Source organism: Cokeromyces recurvatus (genome assembly GCF_025118155.1).
Source record: "Cokeromyces recurvatus strain NRRL 2243 chromosome Unknown BX663scaffold_8, whole genome shotgun sequence".
In the NCBI taxonomy this organism is placed as follows: Eukaryota; Fungi; Mucoromycota; class Mucoromycetes; order Mucorales; family Mucoraceae; genus Cokeromyces; species Cokeromyces recurvatus.
This window is the reverse complement of record NW_026251394.1, coordinates 492049-514159: the sequence shown is the minus strand read 5'-3', so window position 1 is coordinate 514159 and position 22111 is coordinate 492049. Positions and strand designations below refer to the sequence as shown.

Sequence of the window (22111 nt, the reverse complement as noted above, 5' to 3'; positions counted from 1 at the left end):
ACATTTAATTTTTGCAATGTGACAATATTTATCATTCTCACTGTACGAAAATATAAAAGCCAGAAACAGCTGACAATAGTAAGTTTAGTCTCCCAATTTTTATTTTTATTTTTTTATTAATTAAAATTGATATTAATGAAAAGCAGAAACCTATTTTAAATATGAAAATAAATATATACTGAGCGATATACAAAAAAAAAAAAAAAAAAGAATTGCAAATGATAGACAAAAACACCTTTGATGAATATGACATTAACTGTATTTTCAAGTAAAAGTTCCAATATTCAAACTATCAAATAGTAAATAAAATATGAGCCATGTATAGTGGCATTTTACTTGAAAATTGAATGATAACTTTAAATATATTCAAATGTGAATATCGTAGTATAATATACAGAAATAACTAAATTAGTAGTGAGAGTTAAGACTAACTTGAGATATACATACTAAAATTACTTCATCGTTGAAAACTTAGTACCGAGATTTACAATCTATTGTATAACTACTAAATTAAACATATTTCCCTATAATAACTAACATGTAGAGTATATAAACATTGATAGATAGTAATATTCATATAGTCAAGGTTTAAAACAAGTGGAAGAGCTATCATGTCTCAGAACTATGTTGAGTCGATTTCTTTTTTCTCTCTGCATAAATATAAATGGCTTCTTTTTTATGGACATAAATACATTCAACTTAAAATAACTCATTTCATGTCCTTTTTTTTTATATAAATCAATTGGTTAAGTCCCTCCCCCTTTTTTTTTGTTTACTTATGTTACATATTCAATATGGATAAGCATTGTCTTTTTTTTTGACGTTTTTTAATGTTTAATCTCTAAGGTTTCTTATTGCTGTATTCGAGGACATACTTGTATTTGTCGATGATGACGAAGATGAATGTAATGGGATTATTTGATATTGCCTTTCTTTTGAATTATATTTTGAAATCTTATAATAATTATATGCAATAATACCAATGATTGATACAATTAGCCTATTATAGTTATTGTTAGCCACAGAATATGTAAATATAGGTTCCATATAAAGTCTTACCCTAATACGTTTTTTGTAGTTAAAACATCCCCGTATATCATAACAGATAATGTAATAACAACAATTTCTTTACTAATCCCTGCAACGCTTAATGTAACTGTATTTGTACTTTTAATCAAATACAGCTCAGCCAATATCATAGCAAATGCTATTATAGATAGATAGATAGATATATATATACACATATACGTATATACACATATACATGTACATGTACATATATTATATCAGTATTGAATTGTATGATTATTACTATTTCCTTTTTACCTAAAAATCCACCAATAGACATCAATCCAAATAATTCTATAATATGTGCAAAGGTATCAAAGTGGTTTGAGTCTTGAGACTGATCAAATGGATGTTCAAAAATTAAACTGAGAGTCATCATAGTCATAAACATGACAGGACTTAAATAGTACAAGGTAGCAATCGGATTACTGATTCCTATATTTTCGTGTTTTAATAACAGTTGTGTCATACTCCATCTTAAGCCTGATATAATGGACGCAATCAATACAAGTGAGAACCCTAATCCATCAAATTTTGTTTCCCCTTCTACTGTTAAAATAACTCCAGTAACCATAATAACGATAATAGTGACCAATAAAAATCGAGGCTTTTCAAATCCAAACATAAAAGAAAACAATAGTACCCAAATGGGTGTACTAGATTTAACCATCGTGTAAAAAGATAATGTAACATATACAAGTGCTGCATTCGAACAACCAATCTCTACTGCAGCTGCTACTCCACATGGTATCTAATTCCAATAAGAATAATAAAAGATGTTAAATAAACAAAGATGAAAACAATGATGGCATATTCTCTATTATATATATTTATATGCATAATAACAATATTTTAACATACAACTTTAAGTAAATAGTCTCTTAATGACATACCAATTGTCGTACTTCTCCAACGATTTCCTCCTAACCACATCATAAGACTGGTAATGATAACATGAATCCCCGCATGAATGGAACTCACTAAGAGTGGGTAATTGAAATTAAATCGATCACGTCCCATCAAGTTCTTATTGTAAAGTGACAGTGTAGTAGAAAAAAAATACCAGATGAGAATATAAGATAGGTTTTTAATCGTATTTTCATGTTTTGTAATGTAATGTGAAGCAACATCTGACTTTGGATTAGCAATTTGAATCGAAATAGCACCCTTTTCAGGTAAAGGTGGGATAGGCGATAATAAAAAGGAGGAATGTAAGGGTGATTCTAAAGAAGAATGATGGAATTTATTTGCTTCAGCAACATGAATAGCTGTAGGTAAAGAGCCTCTTCGGTTGTGCTGCTTCTTTTTTTGAGTTATTGGTTGTGTTGTAGAGATAGATTGAGTTCGGTTATGCTGAGGATTCTTCCTTATAATGGGAGGCCCTACTATTTTTATAGGTGCATTGTTGCTGCGAAGTGGCATCATTTGTTGAGCTTCATTTTCTATTGTCATTTTTTTTTTCTTTATAATAAAACGTAACACTTGAAACGATCGAAATCAATTTTTAGAACAACCAATAACGTCTTTTATTAGCTGAATAAAATAAAATTGTCGACAATGTGTGACACAGAGAATTAGGACAAAATCAGAAGCAAAAAGTCGTGACTGAAATCGTTTTTTTTTTTTTTTTTTTTTTTTTTTTTTTAAATCCTCTTTGTTTAAACATTAAGCAATGACTTCATTAGCACTTGATCTTTTATTAAATAACAAAAAATCTTCTCCTTTCGTATTGATTAATGATACAGTTCGTTTTTCAGCTTTACCCATTTTGGCTGATATTGGTAAACGTGCACTTTCTCAAGGTCAGACGTTAATCGTGTTGCTGACAGAAACTTCACCAAAGGCATGGCGTGAGCGATTCCCAAAAAATAACCATAACAATATTTTTATTATCGATTGTTTCACTGATCCTCATGGATGGGATGATATTACTGAAGAGGATAATACAATCCAAGTGAGAGATATCAAAGACTTGGAGAAATCAATCTTATCTCCAATCTTGGAAAAGGCAACAGATACACCTAATTGTACAATTCTTGTTGATTCAATTACTGCTTTAGCCATGATTTCTCAATATAGAACATATCGCTTAGTCAAAGCTTTAGAGTCATTAACGACAGGTATGTTTTTTTTTTCATTTTTATTTTATGTGTTGGATCGGAATTGATTACTAATAAAATAAATTAGATGCTATTCGATTAGTCATTGGATTTCATTCAGATGTCAAGTTGGTTTCAAAGATAGGATTGTCTTTAGAAGATTCATTAATTAGAATAGCTTCTGTTATTGTCAAGTTGGAAGCTTTAAAAGAACGTACACATTTTGATACACAAGCAGCATTAACAGGATTTGTGCCGGAAGATGCATTTTCATATTTGACTACAACTTCCAATTGTATAACTAAAGGCGGTATTGCGCATATTGAATGGAGAAAGAAAAGTGGGAAAGTACAATATGAATCAAATGGATTTGTGCTAGATACAACAACTGGATTATTAGAAGTAGTCCACACACTTCAATTGACAGGCGTTGATGAGGAAGAAGAAAAGAGAAGACAAGAGGCAGAAGAAAAGGCAGAGGCAATGGATGTAGATAAAAAGAATGATCCAACTGCTAATTTGTCGTTTAATCTTTCTTTGACGGATGAACAAAGAAAGACAAAAGAAAGTTTAGTATTACCTTATATGAAAGCTCAACAATTAGAAGTATCATCAGAAGAAGAAAAGAAGAATTCTGGTCTTATTTATTATGATCCAGATGCTGCTGATGACTTTGACGATGAAGATCCTGACGATGATTTGGATATTTAATATTATGTAATAAAGTATATAGAAAGGGAAAAAAAAGCATACAGTTTGCTTGGATATTTTTTATTTCTTGTATAATATCTATATAAGATCTTTTCTATTTCTTACATCAATTATTACCTTTTCTTCGGCTCTTTAGCAGTCAATTCCCAGTAGTACCAGTAGAAATCGAATGCTCGTTTTTTTTTTTTTTTGAAGACACTATATCTCTTAATTATACAACGTTAATAGATTCATTGACTCTATAATCCTTTCCTCCAAGCTAATTTATATAAAAGTTTATTTAAGACTGTTATCAGCTTGTCATTCAAAATGATCTATTAACTCTATCATCTCGTCGATTTATGACTACAAGACTTTACTTGTAATCGATATCTATGTTAGAGGCTCAGACTATTACCTGTTAATCAATTTTAACCCTGTCTACAACATCCAAAAGTTCTTTCTGATTTGAGTCAATAGGATATTCTGTCTATATAATTGATTATATATATATATATATATATGTATGCTGCTTCAAATCATCAAAGAAGACTCTTTACCGATCCTTCTAGATAGATTGCTTTCTCGGAGACTTGAGTATTATACAACAATGTCTTTGTTGCATGAATTGGGTTGCCTAATGCATAATAAAATATCAACACTCAAGCCTATTCTATACACTCGTGAATCAATTGAATATTCTGACTTGTGTTTTGATTTTCATCATGCTTTTTTTTTTTTTTTCCTTATCCTAAAATTTGGGTTTGAATTCTCTGTCTTTTTATTTGAACCAGCTTAAGTACTACTGCATACTCAAGGTATTATACATGTTTAAAGGTAAAATAGATATAATTGTATTTTACTTTTTCCTTTCTTAAGCTACTTGTTTGATAAAATCGAGCAGATCAAAACAAGTATAAAAGAACTAGTGTATAATTAATTTTGTAAAGTAATGTAGTCTAAAAGAGTTGCATTACCATCATTTGAATTTTCTTTGGTAGTTTTTATTGTTTATCTTTATTTCACAGATCAAATGATAATACTGTCTTGCAAATTGAAATATCTTACTACTGTCACTCTGTGTATTCTCATTTCACATTTTCAGTTCTGAATAACTTGTTTTATAATTAATTAAAAAAAAAAAAGGTATCCTTCTTTGTATAAAAGCTAATATTCTATACGAATTTGTTTTACCAATGCGTAAAATAAATGCATTTTTTACGAGTATAATAAACGTTATATTTAATTGCCACCTGTTAATAAGTAGAATCTTATATATATACACTTATACATTTATAAAGCAAACAAATGAATATCAAAATAAGTTATGATAACTCAGAAGAGTAATGTCTATCAATCAAATTTATTCTTCTATATTTTTATACATGAAACGTTATATTAATTGATATCATTAAACATAGAATAAAAATAGATATTTGTAGTCCTCTTAATGCTTGGCAAATAGATGATTAAATTATATGCCTATTGTTTTTTTTCCCTTTGTATTTAGGCTTGCCTATCTTTAAACATGAAAAGGATATTACATACTAGATATAGATAGATAGATAGATAGATAGATACTTTGTCTTGAAAGCATACAAGTAAACAGCATTTATCATTGTATTATTATTTCCCTCTAAGGAACAGAAATAGATTTATTCATAATGTTATAATAGTTTTGCATATAATTTTGCTCATATTATAAGGTTAAAGTAGAGATCTCTGCACATTGAATAATATACATTAAAGATAGTTGAACTTAATCTGTACACATTGATTTTGATAATAGTTCATTACTATTTAAATTTATAACTTGTTAAATATCAATTCGTTAAAACAATAAGCTAGTATTCCATTATTTTATTTTATTTAAAAAAAAATGACTGAATTGACTTTATTTTTTTCTTTCAATTGTTAATAAATAAAAGCAAACCATTTCTTTTAGAGTCTATGTTCAAGTTTTATAAAAATCGAAAATAAATTTTTGATTTAGGACTAATTTTGAGGTAAGATAAAGTTTAACTTCTCCCGGAATTTTACGAACAGAATTTCTTTTAAGCAATGTCTATTTTTATTGAAATTCTCCTCTCATAAATACATACTAATATATATATATTTATACATATGAACATATATATTTGTATACATATAATAATATAATTGAAATAACAACGTTCTCCTTGTCTAATAATAATATATATTTTTTAAACATCATGACTTTAACTTGGTTGAAGTAATTTTAGTATTATACAAGCTGACCCTGGCAATATCAAAATATGTATACATTATTCTTATCCAGGTTAATCGTTCATTATTATTCCCTTGCTTTTCTAGTTTATTTTTGGCAGTTAAACTATTTTAAGCAAATAGATTTTAGGTAGTAGAATAGATTAAGCCTAAAAGAGTTTTGTTTATTACATTTATAACATATTGTATGAAATTTGTACGCTATAAAAATCTCTTTTATTCGAGTATTGTTTCAAATTTGGATAACAATATTAAACGTATATCTTTTTATTAGTTATCTTCTTTTTTTTTCTTTTGAAAAGAATGAAGAAAAAAAAAGTACCCTTTTATTTATCTATACAAGTACGACTTATTGAACAAATTTTATCATTTGAATTAAACAGGGAAAAAGAAAAAAGGCAAAAAGGAAAAAAGAAAAAAAGAAAAAAAGAAAAAAAGAAAAAAAAAATATGTTTTTTTTAGTTTTACTACGGGAAGGAGGATATTCTAAATAAAGTGCAAATGGGTAAACTGTTTCAATAATCTGATTGATAAGATGAAAATGTTTCAATATAAATATGCGCTAATTAAAACGAAGAAAACATAATCAGATTGATAAGATGAAGTCAAATTTTTTTTTTAAAAAAAAAATTAAATAAGTTTTATTTTATTATTATAATTAGGAAGAGTTTTTCTTTTTTTAAACGAAAAAAATATAATTAGAAAGATCATGATAATGTTTATTTAAAAAGATATACATTATGTAATACATATAGTATTTCCTTTGTTTATTATGAATACTAGGCCTTGAAAAAATGAAAAATAAAAATAAAGTTCCTTATTATTCTCAGTTTTAAAGCTCCTATTTTCTATATATATACCTTTATACTACTTTAGGATTTTTGTGTTCGTTTTTATTGAATTAATTTTTATTCATTTATTATTTTTTTTGTTTTTTTTTTAATATTAAAAAATTATGAAAGGTGTGCCTAAGCCTAGAATTCGTAGATCTGCTAATGGACCAGTTTCTAAAGGTGCTAGAATTGCAGAGGCATCAAGGCTGATAATGACAAAAGCAGAAAAAACAATCATGTCAATAGGGTAGAATTAATATATACATATATACATCAAAATCATATTCATATTATGATTACCAGCCTCATTTTAGTGTCTTGGGTTATAACCTGGGAAAAGAGTGTCACGAACGCAGAAAGCTCCTATGTAACAAGTTATTTTCAAGCAAACGATATTAATGGTATAGGCTATACCGTGGTCACAATTTTGCAAACTGCACTTCAACCCTTGTTTTCGAAATTATCCGATATGGTTGGCAGAGCTTTTGCATATACTATTTCCGTTATTTTTTTTATGATCGCTTTTATTGTTATGGCTTGTGCTAATAACTATGCTACTTTAATTGTAAATATTCATTTCTTTTTCTTTTTTTTTTTAAAGAAACTATTTATCAATAAGATTCCTTATTTAGGGCGGTAAAATTATTTTTGCTGTTGGCTATTCTGGAATTTATATTCTTGGCCCCATTTTAATTGCAGGTATATATCTTATATCCTAATTTTTTTTTTTGTCTTATATATATACATATATACAAATATACATTTATATATATGTAGATTCTATTGGTATTGTCAATCGTTCATTAGCTTTGGCTTTTTATAACTTTCCTATGCTCATTACCGTTTTCGTCGGTGCAGCTGCTGGTCAAGGTTTTATTAATGCTGGTTTATGGCGATGGGGCTATGGTCATATTGCGATTGTTATGTTCGTTTGTAGTCTACCTCTTATTCTCCCTTTATATAATATTCAAAGAAAAGTAAAAAAAGCCGGTCTTGTTGAAGAGAAACAAACAACTGAAACTATTGCATTTAATCAAAAATCTTTTTTTCAGAAATTAATGTGTATCTGCAAAGAAATCGATCTAGTTGGAGCTATCTTACTCATGGCCGGTCTTTTTCTTCTCTTATTACCGGTTATTCTTGCTACTTCATGGGGAGGCTGGAGATCTGGTAAAGTCCTGGGTTGTTTAATCCCTGGTATAGTAGTTATCATTCTCTTTGTCTTTTGGGAATGGAAAGTCTCAAAACCGATCCTTCCTATCGTTAAGTGGGAATCACCAAATCCAGTCTTAGGCACACTTGTCATGGCTTGTACATGGATGATCCATACATTAATGGATGGTACCTATGCAAGTACTTATTTGAGAGTCACTCGAAGATTAGATGCTCAGATTGCAACCTATATCAATGAAGGATTTCAATGTGCGCATGCTATTTGTCCCATTTTCGTCGGTATTCTGGTGATTAAAACGCGTCGATGGAGGCCCTTCATTTGGATTGGAACTGGTCTTAATGTGGTTAGTTGTGGTTTAATGATCCTTGCACGTAAATCCACCCAACCTGTTAGCTTTTTCGTTATCGTTCAAGTCCTCAGAGGAATGTCCCTTAGTTTTCTCAATTATCCTGTCCTTGTTGGTATGCAAGGCTCTATTCCTAGTAAGGATGCTGCTAGTGTAACTACATTCTTTGAAGTAGGTGTCTCTATCTCAGGTAGTATTGGTTCTGCTATTGCTGCTGGTATTTGGACAGGTGTACTTCCTACTTACTTTAAGAGATATGTTCCTGGCAAATATGATTATTCTGCTATCGTCAAGAGTATTTCTGTCGCACTTAAATTACCTAGAGATCAATGGGAAGGTGTAGTTAAGGCATATGATAGTGCTATGCACATTTTCTGTATCGTTGCTCTTATTATTTCATGTGTTGCTTTGATTTTATCTCTTTTCTTGAAAGGCTTTGTCTTTGACCCTACAGATGAACTTTGTCAGATTGAAGAGATTGAGAAACACTATGTAGAAAACGTTGAAAACAATGAAGAAGACAATAATATTCAAGAAGTTATCGGTGATAACCATGCTACAACAACGCTCTCTAACAAACAATTTTCCTAATATTTAATATCTTTTATTTTTTACTATATATCTATAGTTATATCCCTCCCCCTCTTCCACGCCGTTTCTTTTTTTTTTTTTGCCTATAAGAGGGCTTGTATTATAAATATAAATATATACACATATATATGTATGTATGTATGCATGTATATTACTTTAACAGTTTTTGTTTACATAAATATTATTACGATTATATTCCTTCTTCCATTATGAATACTTATACCTATTATACTTATTTATTAAATAATTCCTTACAAGTGAATAAAATGAGTTATCGAAACAAGCTGATCTTCATTTTATAGCAAGAAATAAAAAATCATTCAGCAAGCCTACATACTAATACATTCAAGATTTTTTATGATTCCTAAATAATCAGGGTTAACTTGTGTAATAAACTACTTGGTTCCCCTTTCAATATAAAACAATGAAATAAATACAACTCAAATTAGAACCTATCATGCTTTGCATGATATTCTTTGTACAGCCTATTTTTATACAAAGATATACTTTTATCTTGATAATTTTGCTCAAAAATATATCTAGTATACACATATATATTGTTATAAAAGGAAAGACTCCTTTTCAATAATGCTGAATTAATCTAATTTATTATTGAATTAAATAGACAATGGCAAACATAAATAGATATCATTATCAAGAAGAACTAGATTCATAATCATTAGCTATCTATTACAGTATTACCTGCATTTTCTATAATTATCTACAAATAATAGCTCCTGCTGCATCCTATCTAACTGTCCTCTGTTTAAGTATTATGACTTAGTGAAGAGAGAGAGAGAGAGAGAGAAAGAGAGGAGGGGGTAAGAAATTTATAATATGTCCAAAGTGAGGGGAGGCAAGTGAATCCAGTAGAGAATAAAATAGAGATAGTTGATCTAAAGGGGTAACTATAGGCAATGCTATTCCTTCATCGTATGCACTCATTTTAAACTGAACAAATACTTATATAGATTACTATTTCTTTCTTTCTTTCTTTCTTTTTTAAAAAAAAATAATAATTATGTAATAACTAAATAGTTACTATTTTCCCCTCCTTTCCCCCTCCCCTTTATTTTAGTCGAACGATTTAAAACATATTATTGTTTTCCTTCTAATAAACGTGAGAGCTAAATCTCATTGATGCGAAAAGAAAAAATAAAGTAAAGAATAGATAAGATAACTCACAGCAAGTCATAAAGAATAGAATTAGAGTTTATTAATTATTATGGATTCATGCTGATGACAAGCTGAGCTGGAAATAGTATACATACAGTAGCCTTTTTTTTCACCCGGTCAATATAAAGCACGTGCTTATGTAAATACATGTAATCTCTTTCTACAAATGCATGTGTATACATGAATTTAGCTTGTATTTGTTATATGTATCACACAACAAGAAGCGAACGTCTTTAATGTGTCTGAGTTTAACATAAAAATAGAAAATTTAAAAAATGAGTGGGGCTTTTACCTTTAAACGGCCTTTCAAAATTGTTAAACATTTTTTTTTTTCTTCGTATTTCTTAATATCGAAAATAAAGGTCCCTTTTTCTTTTTTCTTTTTTTTTTTTTTTTTTTTTTTTTTTTTTTTTATCATTGTTATTCTTTATTCATAAAATGACCTTTGATCTTACTGCTATTAAGAATAATATTATTCCCCACGAGATTCCCGAGTTTAAATATACTTATGGTACTGCTGGTTTCCGTTCAAAGTAAAGTCTCCTCTCGTGTTTTTTTTTTTTTGAAATGTTTTAAATGGCTAAATCAACATTATTAGGGCTGATGTGTTAGGCTCTGTTATGTACAAAGTTGCCATCTTGGCCGCTTTGCGTTCAAAGAAATGGAATGGTTCTACTATTGGTGTTATGATTACTGCTTCTCATAATCCTGAAGAGGTATTCAAATTTATATACAGAGTTATCAGTTAATATTTAAATAATAATTATTACGTATGTTGTCACTAGGATAATGGTGTTAAGCTTGTAGACCCTCGTGGTGAAATGTTGGAACAATCATGGGAGGGTTATGCTACAAAACTTGCTAATGCTAAAGATGGCAATTCACTTGTTCAAGTTGTCGAAGAAGTTATTTCTCAAAATAAGATTAATATCGAAGCTCCTGCTAATGTTATTTATGCATATGATACAAGGTAAATAAAAAAGTAAACCTACTGAATCAATAAAATATAGCTGTATAACTTATCGTTTGTTCCTCTCTCCCCTCCCCTCTTTAGACCTAGTTGTCCTCAACTAGTTAAATGTCTTGAGCAAGGTTTGGAAGCCTCTGGTGCTCAAAGAACTAATTTTGGTTTAAAGACAACACCTATGCTTCATTATCTTGTTCGTTGTATTAATACAGTTGGAACTAGCGATGCTTATGGTGAACCTACTGAGGAAGGTTATTATAAGAAATTAGCTACTGCTTTTGCTACTGCTGTCGTAAGTAGAGGATGATAGATAGAAAGGATTAATAACACTGATATATTTATCATTAGAAAGGAAAATCTCGTTTGTCTACATTACATGTTGACTGTGCTAATGGCGTTGGTGCACCCAAGCTTCGTGAACTTGCTAACTATATCCCCAGTGATGTATTATCTGTTGAAGTTGTAAATGATAATATTAATACTTTAGGTCAATTAAATAAGAACGTAAGTAACAAAATTTGATACATGGGAGGGATATATTTATAGATAGATAAATGTAAAAATTTATTAGTGTGGTGCTGATTATGTCAAGACTCAACAACGCGCACCTCCTAGTCTTAGTATTAAACCTGGCGATAGATGTTGTTCATTTGACGGTGACGCTGATCGTATCGTCTACTATTATGTTTCTGAAGATAATACTTTTAGACTTTTAGATGGTGATAAGATTGCTGGTCTTGCTGCTCTCTTTATTGCTGAATTGGTTAAAGAGGCTGGTATTCATTCTATTAAAGTGGGTGTTGTTCAAACCGCTTATGCTAACGGCAGCTCTACTAATTATCTTTCTAAAGTTTTGGTAAGAGAATGAATATTGGGGGGGGGAGTATATATTTAAACTCATGTTTGAATTTATAGAATGTACCCGTCTCTTGTGTCTCTACAGGTGTTAAACATCTTCATCATGAAGCTGAAAAATATGACGTTGGTGTTTACTTTGAAGCAAATGGTCATGGTACAGTTCTTTTCAGTCCTGATGCTCTTAATACTATCAAAACTGCTGAAGCGTAAGTGTGTTTTAGAATCTCAAATAGATGTATGTAATAACACTTATTTATAGTAAAACTCCTGCTCAAAAACAAGCCATTACCCAACTTGCTGCTTTAACTGATCTTATTAATCAAACTGTAGGTGATGCTATTTCAGACATGTTATTGGTTGAAGCTATTCTTACTAGTCGTCAATGGAGTTTGGAAGAATGGGATCAAGCTTATACTGATCTTCCTAACCGTCTTGTCAAAGTTGTTGTCTCTGATAGACATATCTTTAAGACTACAAATGCTGAGCGTCAACTAGTTGAACCTGTTGGTCTTCAAGCTGAAATTGATAGTCTTGTTGCCAAATATAGCAAGGGCCGTTCATTTGTTCGGTAAAATAGATATACAAAGATGTAAATGAATTATACTAACTTTGCTCTTTTTTTTTATATATATAAAAAGTGCTTCTGGTACCGAAGATGCAGTGAGAGTTTATGCTGAAGCTGCTACTCGTGCTGAAACAGATGACCTTGCATTTAAGGTTGCTCAACTTGTCTACGATCGTGCCGGAGGTGTTGGTACTCGACCTTAAATTACATTCTAAATGTAACATATTTACCCCCTCTCTTCCCCTTTTATAACTTGTATTCAATCTGCATCTTTTTTTTTTTTTCTTTCTTTCTGCAATAAAAAATGATTCTATTTGCATTACTATTTTATTTTATTTTTTAAATACATCTGTATACCACTTTGATTCATTGTAAAAAGAAAAAGAGTTGGAGCGTTAAAACTAACATCGATCTATTCAAAACAGTCGATTTATAAAACCTGTTTGAATCTTTCAACCCATTCAATTTTGGAATACTCATGACTTGTTCGATTTATTCCCCTTTTTTTTTTTTTTTTTTTTTTTTTCTTCATCCCATCCTCAATAGGTACATGAAAATAATTCTTAGTATCAAAGCACAATCCAAAAGAACGAGTTCAATAATTGAAATACTATACTATTTGATAAAGGCCATTATTGCGTTTCCAGACTTAAATAAGGCCTTCCATTTACAAGTTACAGATGGTTGATATTTGTATATAAATTGTATAATATACATATCTACTAGGCACTATGTAAGCATATAGTTTAATAAACATATACATGTGTACGGAGGAGGAAGGGGGGTGGGAGAGTGAAAGAAGAGAAAGGAAAGAAATACACAGAGAATAATGTTCATAGTTATTTATTTGTTTATATTGGTAGTAATCAAGGGGAGAGGGGAAGAAAAGCTTTCTAGAAAATATAATTAAACTGCACGTTTAACTTCAAAAAAGTGCTTAAGATAATGAACTTGCCAAACACAGACAGCAATTAAAATAACAATTTGAGCAACAGACCACCACTTGACACGAGTATTTGTGCTTTCAGCAGCTACACACACACACACAGAGAGAGAGAGAGAGTTAATAGAATTTTTCAGTTATATATCAATTAATTTCACTTACTATCTCTATGTCTACGTTCACGGGCAACAATATATTCTTGTTCGGCCTTTACTGCAAGAATACTTTCAGCTAATTCTTCAATCTCCTCTCGAAGAGGATCTTCTTCAGCTAAAACATTGCATTATTACGCAATAATATATTTTAAGAAAGAAAGAAAGAATAAAACCAATAATAATACTTACTATTTTCATCTGCAGAATTCATTTCAATAACATGAGCATTAAAGCTGACAGTTTTAGCTGACACAGTAGACATTTTATTCGAAAAGCAGTAAGTGTATCTACCTGCCATATTGGCAACTACGTTAAAGGATCCTGTATCTTCCTTGGAACTACTCACAATGATGCTTGATTGTGGATTTGAAATCTATGAAAGCTAATTATCAACCTTCCCTTCTTTCCTTTTTGTCTATCCTTTTATTTATTATTTTGCTTTATTTGTTTACCCAAAAATCAATATCAAAGTTTCCTCCGTCACCGACCTATGAGATGGACGTATTTAATATTATAAAAGAGTTTCAACACATTGTGACCATTATTACCTGATAAGTTATTGTTAATTTGTCATTAAGATGAAGCTCTTCAAAAAAGCATTCTTGTTCATTAGCAGGAATGTTGATACTTAATGAAGAAACTGTATTTAAAATACAAGCAAGTGCTACTAATAATAACAAAGTAAGCTTATTTGACATGTCTTCTTGCTTAATCTATAAATGTATTTTTATATAAAACAATCAAGGAGAAAACGCGTTTAGAAATGACATTTAATTTTTTTTTTTTTTATTTCCCGGAGTTTGATTGAGAGAAGAATGAACGATCTCCGGCAGAAGTAGTATCATCTTCTTCTTCATTATTATTAGGGTGATTTATTAGAGTTAAAATATATAAAAAGTTTCCAAGTTAATATTTTTTTTTCTTTTATGCTAGCTTCTTTATATTTATTTATTTTTTACTATTGAAAAAAGAAATATAAAATATTGATGTACATAAAAAATGCCCTAGAGTTGGACTGTCTTTTATTTATAGAAATGACAGGTATCCTCTTTTAAATGATTATTATTGTTACAAATTATATATAAATAATAGATTTAATTAATGATGCGTTGGCTTAGAGCCTATATTGAATGTTTAATAAACAAAAAAGAATAGATTTTAGAGACATTAGAACTAAATTAGCTTACCGTCTACTCTTAAATTTCTAGTTGCTGAAGGAATACGAACTGTAATGCCATCTAATTCTTTATTCATTCCTACTTGACAGCCAAGACGAGAACTTTATATAAAATATTATTAAAATAAGATACAATGTGTAGAAATTATGTGTGTGTGTGTGTTTTTTTTTACTAATATTACTTACGTTTCTGTCAACCCAAATGCTAAATCAAGCATATCATTTTCTTCGTCTGAAGGTTCTTCCATTTTCTCATAATATTTTGGATCGCAAATGACATGACAAGTAGAACATGCTAGTGATCCTTCACAAGCACCTGCACATGACATTTTAGATCTCCTTTTATATCTATATCTATATATTCCCATTTACTTACATTCAAGATCAATATCATATCGCTGCGCAAGATCTAACATAGTATCTCCTTCTGTTGCTTTAACATCAATTTGCTCTCCTTCTGGTGTAATGAAATGAACTGTATAAGGTCTAAGGAAATAAAGTAGTGAATAAAAGTTTTTCTTCTTGTTAAACATTTCTCTCTTTTTTTTTTTACCCTTCTCCTCGAGCAATTCCTTCTTTACCATGAAATAAAGCTAATATAAAAGATCAACTGTCAATTATGGATTAGTCATTATAATTTTTTTTTAATATCACCTTGAGCAGAAGAAAAAGGTCGAATAGTAGCCAGAGTATTTGGCCTGAAAATAGACTTTGTTGTAAATAAGCGTAATAATGACATGTTTAGATTGGTATTGGAATTGTTTTTTTTTTGTATATATGAATATATAAAAAGGAAAAAAAAAAAAGGGAAGGGGGAGGATAATGTCAATAATGTTATAGATTGAATATGGAGCGGGGAGGTTCGTAATCAAATTTAATTGGCTGAACATATTTATAATAAAGTAGTAGGCCCTCCTCTTCTTCTAACTCTAAAAATTTTCTTGTATCGCTGTTGTCGAGTAACAATGCTTTAATTAATAAGAAGTTTATTCCATTTATAAATGCTTTAGAATATAAAATCATATTCTTACGAAGACTATTGACGATTCATTATTGAATTTATAATCAAAAAAAAAAAATGAAAATAATGTATGACAGGCTTTTCATCGTATAGATATGAAGGAATACTTCATCAGTAGATAATAGTTTGTTCCTTTTGCTCTACAAAAAAATAAACATATTTACAAGTCTTTAATGGTATAACTTGAATCTATAAGGTTTCGTTTGTCAAAATACAATTTATACAATATTATTGGCAGATATAGTAGAATTTATTTGTGTGTGTGTGTGTTTTTTTTTAATGGATTATTTGACCAATAAAAAAGAACGCTGTAGTAGTGGTAGTAATAGTAATAGTAGTAATAGTTGTACTAGTAGTAGTAATCGTAGTAGTAGTAGTAGTAGCTTTGTATAAAGTGCTTGTATTTTATTAGAAAAAGCTAATATTGCTTATTTAATAAATATAAAAAAAAAAAAAAAAAAAAAAAGACAAGCAGAACATATAATTCGTATATAAGATGCTTATCATTGCTGTATTATTAAATTGCTTTTTCTATCCTATCAAAATATCATAAAAAAAAAGAACATATCATGTAAACTATCAACTAAAAAACTACATGTAGCACATAAAGGAGCTACTATTAAAAAAAAATGACATATTTTTATAAAATACAACAGGATAGTATCCTGAAAGAAATGTCTTCATCATGTGCACTTTAGACTGCTGTATTTTAAAGTTCATGAATTCCGAATTAATGTAAAAAAATTCATATTTTTGATATTGTAACTATCTCCTTTTTTCTCTCTCTCTCTCTCTCTCTTTTCTCTCTTTCTACATATTTATAACTGTTTATATATTTATCCAAGTAAGAATATGAAGTTTGGAAAGGCTTTAATAGCGAATCAAATCCCAGAATGGTCAAAGAATTACTTATCGTACAAAACTTTAAAAAGGCAAATTAAAACAGCTTCAACTCGTTTACCTGCTCAAGAAGACGTTACAGGTACACTTTTGCAGATGAAAAAAAAAGATAAAAATATATATTTAACATTAGAATAGCCATCTTTTTTCATTTGGATAGAGAATTAGAAAAGATAAACACATTCTTTGTTTATAAACAAACTCTTATTCATCGTCGTCTATGGATTTTACGAGAAAAATATGATGCCTGTCATGATGAAGAAGAAAATGATGAGCTTGTTTCTGCCTTAAAGGAAATAAAAAATCAAATGAATAAACTTTTGTGGTTTGCTGAATTAAACACAAAGGGATTTCGTAAGATACTTAAAAAGTAAGTGAAAAAAAAAAATAGGTACATTTGATACTTTGTACACATGCTTAGAAACATATTATAGATTAGATAAGAAATTAGAATTAGAAACCCAAAATGTTTATTGGGAAACAAAGGTTTTTTGTCATATACAATAATAATAATAATATGTATACGAATTATTAATTTATTATTCAAGGTGGCAGTACTTCCTTTTACTAGTTTAGCTCAACTACGTAGAGAACTAGATCAAGTTTCGGATTGGATTTTAAATCTTATCAATTTAGCTAAAAAAGATGAAAAAATATCATTATATAAAGGCAATAATAGTAGCTCTTCACTCAAATTGGCTCGTTTTACATCAAAAAATGAAGACATCTCAAAGGCTATTATTGAAGATAATCCAAAAAAATTAGCTTTATTGTTATTAAAAGAAGAAGAAACAAGGGTAGGGTATATTTATATAATGGGATCTAAAATTTCATGCTAAAAAAAAAAAAGAAAAAAAAATAACCCAGATACACATTTATTTATTTATTTTTCTTTAGATAAATGATGCTATATTGGAATTAAGTGTGGAGAATGAATCCATTCAATGTCTTAAATATCTTGTTTCAACATTAGGTCTATCTTTAGCAAATAATAGAGATATAAATGAACGCAATCTATTACATCGTACTTGTATGCGTGAAACACCCAAGTTGATTATAGTTAAAACGTTATTGGAATTAGAACCTTCTTTAAATATACAAAAGGATTTTACTGGACGTAGACCTTTACATTATGCAGCAGAAAAGAACAATGCCAAATTAGTCAAATGTTTGTTACAACACGCTATTGATCATCATCATTACTCTCTCTCTGTTGGATTCACTAACCAACAGTGGCAAGATCGCGATGGTTTTAATCCGTTCTTTTTTGCTATTATTCATGGAAGTACAGACGCCATAAAAGAAATGATTGAAATCGGGCAGATTAATGATATTGATAGTCTATTAATATCAAATAGTACATCATTACCATCTTCTCCTAGTACAGTGTCTTCATTTTCGGATAAAAATTCTTCGGTTATATCTTCTTTTGAAGATCTCATGATATCACCTTCAAATGGTCAGTTTGATTCCTCGTTATTGTCTGATTCTTTACCAACTGCAAATCATTCTTCATTATGTTATCATTATTCCTATTTATCTTTATCTGCTGTTGCCTTGGCATGTAGATTAGGAAATCTGTCATTATTAAAGCTACTCATTGAAAAGGGTGCTTCCGTTAACATAGCGGATGAGGATGGTGAAACAGCCTTATCGATTGCAATTCAAAATAATTTTGTAGAAGGAATTAAGGTATTAATTAAACAAGGTCATGTGAATATCAATATAGCCGAGAAAGTCAATGGCTGGACGCCTCTTATGATAGCAGCTATTGAGGGATATAAAGATATTGTGGAGATTTTACTAGAGGCTAATGCTAACAAAGACATGATAGATCATAATGGCTGGACGGCCTCAGATCATGCTGTATTTCGTGGCTTTCTTGATATTGGTCGCTTAACTTCATCTCCTATGAATTTCAATATGATTCAAACCACACATAATAATGACAACCAAGCTAAGAGTAACACGCCAACAAGATCAAGATCTAGATCTAGATCTAAATCTTCTGTTTCTACTACTAAAGCCAGTCGTCTTTATGGTCATAAATATCTTACTGATCTTTCTATCATCATCATCACTCTCGGCTCTAATGATATTCGAAACCCTCTATGCCAAAAATTTATTGAATTCTCTGAAAAATTCTTATCAAATAGTAACGAGAAGCCTGATGATCATCCACCTCGACTCTCCCTATCCTTCTCGGCTCTCAATGCAACAGGTGAATTCCCCATCATTATCGATTTACCTTCTGATCTCACATCATCAACCGCCACCACCACCTCCACCTCCACCTCTACCACCACCACCACCACCACCACACCTCATCATTTTCATCCTGAACCTATCATCTTATTTACTGCTGCTAAACCTGAGGAAGTCACGTTAAGGTTTGACCTAATTGAAACCTTTAATGAGTCAAGTACTGAAGGTCTACTGGCTAGAGGTACATCTCTTCTGACGGGTGATTCTATATTTACAAAATCAAAAGGTTATATGGGACCTACCCAAAAGGCCTCTCTACGAGGTAGACAACATGTTCCTTTAGTTCAAGCAAAGGATCTTGAATGTATTGGTACATTAGGATTTGAATATTTTGTCATTACACCTTTCCATCATAAAAAGATGCGTGTTGGGGATCGGTATACGTATTACAAATCATTAGAAACTCAAGTCATCGGTCACCGTGGTTCTGGTATGAATAGGAAGGGTGGTTCAAAACTACAAGTGGGCGAAAACACTGTCCTATCCTTTGTGACAGCTGCTTCATTAGGTGCTGAATATGTGGAGTTTGGTAATAAAAAAAAAAAAGAAAGAAAGAAAGAAAGAAAAAAAAAAAAAAAGCCCCGAATATTTATATTTGTATGTATTGATATTTATCTATACTCAGATGTTCAATTGACAAAGGATTTAATACCTGTGGTCTATCATGATTTTACAGTTGCTGAAACAGGATTCGATATCCCTTTAAACGCCATTACATTAGAGCAGTTTTTAAACCTCAGAAGATCAGGACATATCAAAGAAAACCATACAGGTGTAAGTGATCAACATGGCATTGTTGTCTCTACTACCGTAAAGGATTCATTGCCTTCATTATTATCCATATCACCAAATGATACAAACAAACCTCAGTTGTTGCACCTAAGCAGCAGTAGCAATGAAGTAAAATCGTCTAAACGCACAAATCGATCCCATTCCTTTAGCAGTAGTAGTAATAATAATAGTAGTCGCAGCAGCAGCAGCAGCAACAACAACGCGATTAGAAACCAATTTAATGACCCCTTTGAATTTACTCGAACTTTTAAAATGGGTAAAATCAAGGGGAATGGGCCCAACACGATCCAGGGACCATTTACAACTCTAGAAGAGACCCTGAAGAGCGTTCCAAAATCAGTTGGTTTCAACATTGAAGTCAAATACCCCATGATTGATGAAGCTGAACAGGATGAACTCACATCCTTTCAAGAACTTAATATTTATGTGGATTCAATCCTTGAATGTGTCTATGACCATGTAGAGGAAAATCGTCATATTATCTTTTCTTCTTTCCACCCGGAGATCTGTTTAGCGCTTAACCTTAAGCAGCCTAATTATCCTGTCTTCTTCTTGACAGATGCAGGTACCTTGTCCGTCGCAGACATAAGATGCAACTCTCTAAGAGAGGCAGTTAGATTTGCTAAACAGGCCGATTTATTGGGTATTGTTGCTGCAAGCGAACCCATCTTGACAAATCCACGTATGGTTCGAGTTATTCAAGAAACAGGTTTATTGCTATTTACATATGGTATATTGAATAATGAGGTAGAGAATGCAGTTGCGCAGAAATCATACGGTGTAGATGCTGTCATTGTGGTAAATAATATCATCCTTTATATGTATTTGTGTATACATATATATATGTATCTAAAATTATAACTGACACTTTACCTTTTCTTAAAAAAAAAAAAAAAAAAAAATAGGATTCTGTTCTTCCTGTTAGAAAGGGATTACGCGGAGATGCATAGTAAGACACTAATTTCAAATATATCGATCTATAATCTCACTGATATCAATGTGCTCTCCCCTCTTCTATATGTATAGACAATATAAAATATTTTAAATGTTTGCCAAATTTCAATTAATTTAATACATCTTTCTTATTCGTCTTTATTACTATTCCCAGTAAAAAAAAAAAAAAAAAAAAGAGATCGGCGTAAATTCAAAAATGAGCAAATAAGAATTCAGGAAAAGAGTAAAAAAAAAAAAAAAAAAAAAAAAAAAAAAAACGTCCGAGGGGTGTGCAAGTGTGTGTGTGTGCGCACGCGTGTGTGTGTGTGTGTATACATGTATGTGTGTGTGCGTGTGTTGTGGAGGAGCGAGAAAAGGGATTTACTGGCCCAAAAGTAAATATGAAGTTAGCAATTTGTAAAGACCTTCCTTTTTAATCAAATTTCATCATGGGTAAGCATCTATCAAAAATTATTTTATTATTTTATTTTGAATAATGGATGTATCGTTATTACTATTTAAATGGATGGATGCTTCATACTTTATTGGATGTACAACAAAAAAAAAAAAATAATAATTCGAGAATTAGAAATGCATGCATCAACTATTATAAAAAATGATTAAATTGAACACATGAGAAAAAAAAAATGGCGGAAAGAAAGTATGCATATACTTTATTAGACGATACAGACATTAATATTAAAAAGGAAGAGCGAGCGAGTGTGTGTTTATGTGTGTGTGTGTGTGTGTGAGAAAGGGATTATATATTCAATGACTTGAAATTCGTTATTTTATTTTATTTTATTTTTTACTAATCATTCACAATATATGTTTAGGTAAGGGACAACCTAGAGGTTTGAACGCAGCTCGTAAGCTCCGTATTCATCGTCGTGATCAACGTTGGGCTGATAAGCAATACAAGAAGAGAGCTCTTGGTACCGCTTTCCGCTCTTCTCCCTTCGGTGGTTCTTCTCACGCCAAGGGTATTGTTCTTGAAAAGATTGGTGTTGAAGCCAAGCAACCTAACTCTGCTATTCGTAAGTGTGTTCGTGTTCAACTCATTAAGAATGGTAAGAAGGTCACTGCTTTCGTCCCCAACGATGGTTGTTTGAACTATGTTGATGAAAACGACGAAGTTTTGATCGCTGGTTTCGGTCGTAAGGGTCGCGCTATTGGTGATATTCCTGGTGTCCGTTTCAAGGTCGTCAAGGTTGCCGGTGTCTCCCTTCTCGCTTTGTACAAGGAAAAGAAGGAAAAGCCCAGATCTTAAGCTTATTTTTATTCGAGAGAGAAAAAAGTTTTCTTTTCTCT

General features: G+C 30.6%; 9 protein-coding genes across 9 annotated transcripts; 5 read left to right on the top strand and 4 right to left on the bottom strand.

The window, feature by feature from the left end:
- Positions 1–834: 834 nt before the first annotated feature.
- BX663DRAFT_432166 (triose-phosphate transporter family-domain-containing protein) lies at positions 835–1738 on the bottom strand (the record flags this gene model as incomplete). The annotated part of the gene is made up of 3 exons (XM_051522909.1): positions 835–1000; positions 1060–1207; positions 1327–1738. 3 exons carry the CDS (start codon positions 1736–1738, stop codon positions 835–837), a joined length of 726 nt encoding a protein of 241 aa, XP_051384321.1.
- Positions 1739–1796: 58 nt separating this feature from the next.
- On the bottom strand, positions 1797–2624 carry BX663DRAFT_339287 (uncharacterized protein). The gene is made up of 2 exons (XM_051522143.1): positions 1962–2624; positions 1797–1885 (listed from the first exon to the last, which is right to left on the bottom strand). The coding sequence occupies exons 1-2, from the start codon at positions 2518–2520 to the stop codon at positions 1848–1850; spliced, it is 597 nt and encodes a 198-aa protein (XP_051384320.1). The 5' UTR covers positions 2521–2624; the 3' UTR covers positions 1797–1847.
- Positions 2625–2740: 116 nt separating this feature from the next.
- On the top strand, positions 2741–3878 carry BX663DRAFT_550719 (Elongator complex protein 5; the record flags this gene model as incomplete). Its single annotated transcript, XM_051531231.1, has 2 exons — positions 2741–3188; positions 3256–3878. The coding sequence occupies 2 exons, from the start codon at positions 2741–2743 to the stop codon at positions 3876–3878; spliced, it is 1071 nt and encodes a 356-aa protein (XP_051384319.1).
- Positions 3879–7229: 3351 nt separating this feature from the next.
- On the top strand, positions 7230–9048 carry BX663DRAFT_431743 (major facilitator superfamily domain-containing protein; the record flags this gene model as incomplete). The annotated part of the gene is made up of 3 exons (XM_051522879.1): positions 7230–7502; positions 7570–7636; positions 7715–9048. The coding sequence occupies 3 exons, from the start codon at positions 7230–7232 to the stop codon at positions 9046–9048; spliced, it is 1674 nt and encodes a 557-aa protein (XP_051384318.1).
- Positions 9049–10618: 1570 nt separating this feature from the next.
- On the top strand, positions 10619–12909 carry BX663DRAFT_560024 (uncharacterized protein). The gene is made up of 9 exons (XM_051531877.1): positions 10619–10757; positions 10823–10940; positions 11010–11194; positions 11279–11483; positions 11540–11695; positions 11763–12047; positions 12107–12255; positions 12309–12617; positions 12688–12909. The coding sequence occupies exons 1-9, from the start codon at positions 10663–10665 to the stop codon at positions 12815–12817; spliced, it is 1632 nt and encodes a 543-aa protein (XP_051384317.1). The 5' UTR covers positions 10619–10662; the 3' UTR covers positions 12818–12909.
- A 388-nt stretch (positions 12910–13297) lies between these two features.
- On the bottom strand, positions 13298–14460 carry BX663DRAFT_504697 (emp24/gp25L/p24 family/GOLD-domain-containing protein). The gene is made up of 5 exons (XM_051526959.1): positions 14261–14460; positions 14165–14200; positions 13902–14085; positions 13720–13827; positions 13298–13645 (listed from the first exon to the last, which is right to left on the bottom strand). The coding sequence occupies exons 1-5, from the start codon at positions 14408–14410 to the stop codon at positions 13521–13523; spliced, it is 603 nt and encodes a 200-aa protein (XP_051384316.1). The 5' UTR covers positions 14411–14460; the 3' UTR covers positions 13298–13520.
- Positions 14461–14505: 45 nt separating this feature from the next.
- BX663DRAFT_504694 (2Fe-2S ferredoxin-type domain-containing protein) lies at positions 14506–15660 on the bottom strand. The gene is made up of 6 exons (XM_051526958.1): positions 15544–15660; positions 15443–15482; positions 15266–15375; positions 15076–15205; positions 14900–14991; positions 14506–14833 (listed from the first exon to the last, which is right to left on the bottom strand). The coding sequence occupies exons 1-6, from the start codon at positions 15626–15628 to the stop codon at positions 14811–14813; spliced, it is 480 nt and encodes a 159-aa protein (XP_051384315.1). The 5' UTR covers positions 15629–15660; the 3' UTR covers positions 14506–14810.
- Positions 15661–16698: 1038 nt separating this feature from the next.
- Positions 16699–20995, top strand: BX663DRAFT_504691 (Glycerophosphoryl diester phosphodiesterase family-domain-containing protein). The gene is made up of 7 exons (XM_051526957.1): positions 16699–16892; positions 16949–17180; positions 17245–17296; positions 17359–17607; positions 17708–19604; positions 19701–20665; positions 20773–20995. The coding sequence occupies exons 1-7, from the start codon at positions 16763–16765 to the stop codon at positions 20815–20817; spliced, it is 3570 nt and encodes a 1189-aa protein (XP_051384314.1). The 5' UTR covers positions 16699–16762; the 3' UTR covers positions 20818–20995.
- A 254-nt stretch (positions 20996–21249) lies between these two features.
- On the top strand, positions 21250–22070 carry BX663DRAFT_485153 (40S ribosomal protein S23; the record flags this gene model as incomplete). Its single annotated transcript, XM_051524594.1, has 2 exons — positions 21250–21253; positions 21637–22070. 2 exons carry the CDS (start codon positions 21250–21252, stop codon positions 22068–22070), a joined length of 438 nt encoding a protein of 145 aa, XP_051384313.1.
- Between the last annotated feature and the right edge of the window lie 41 nt (positions 22071–22111).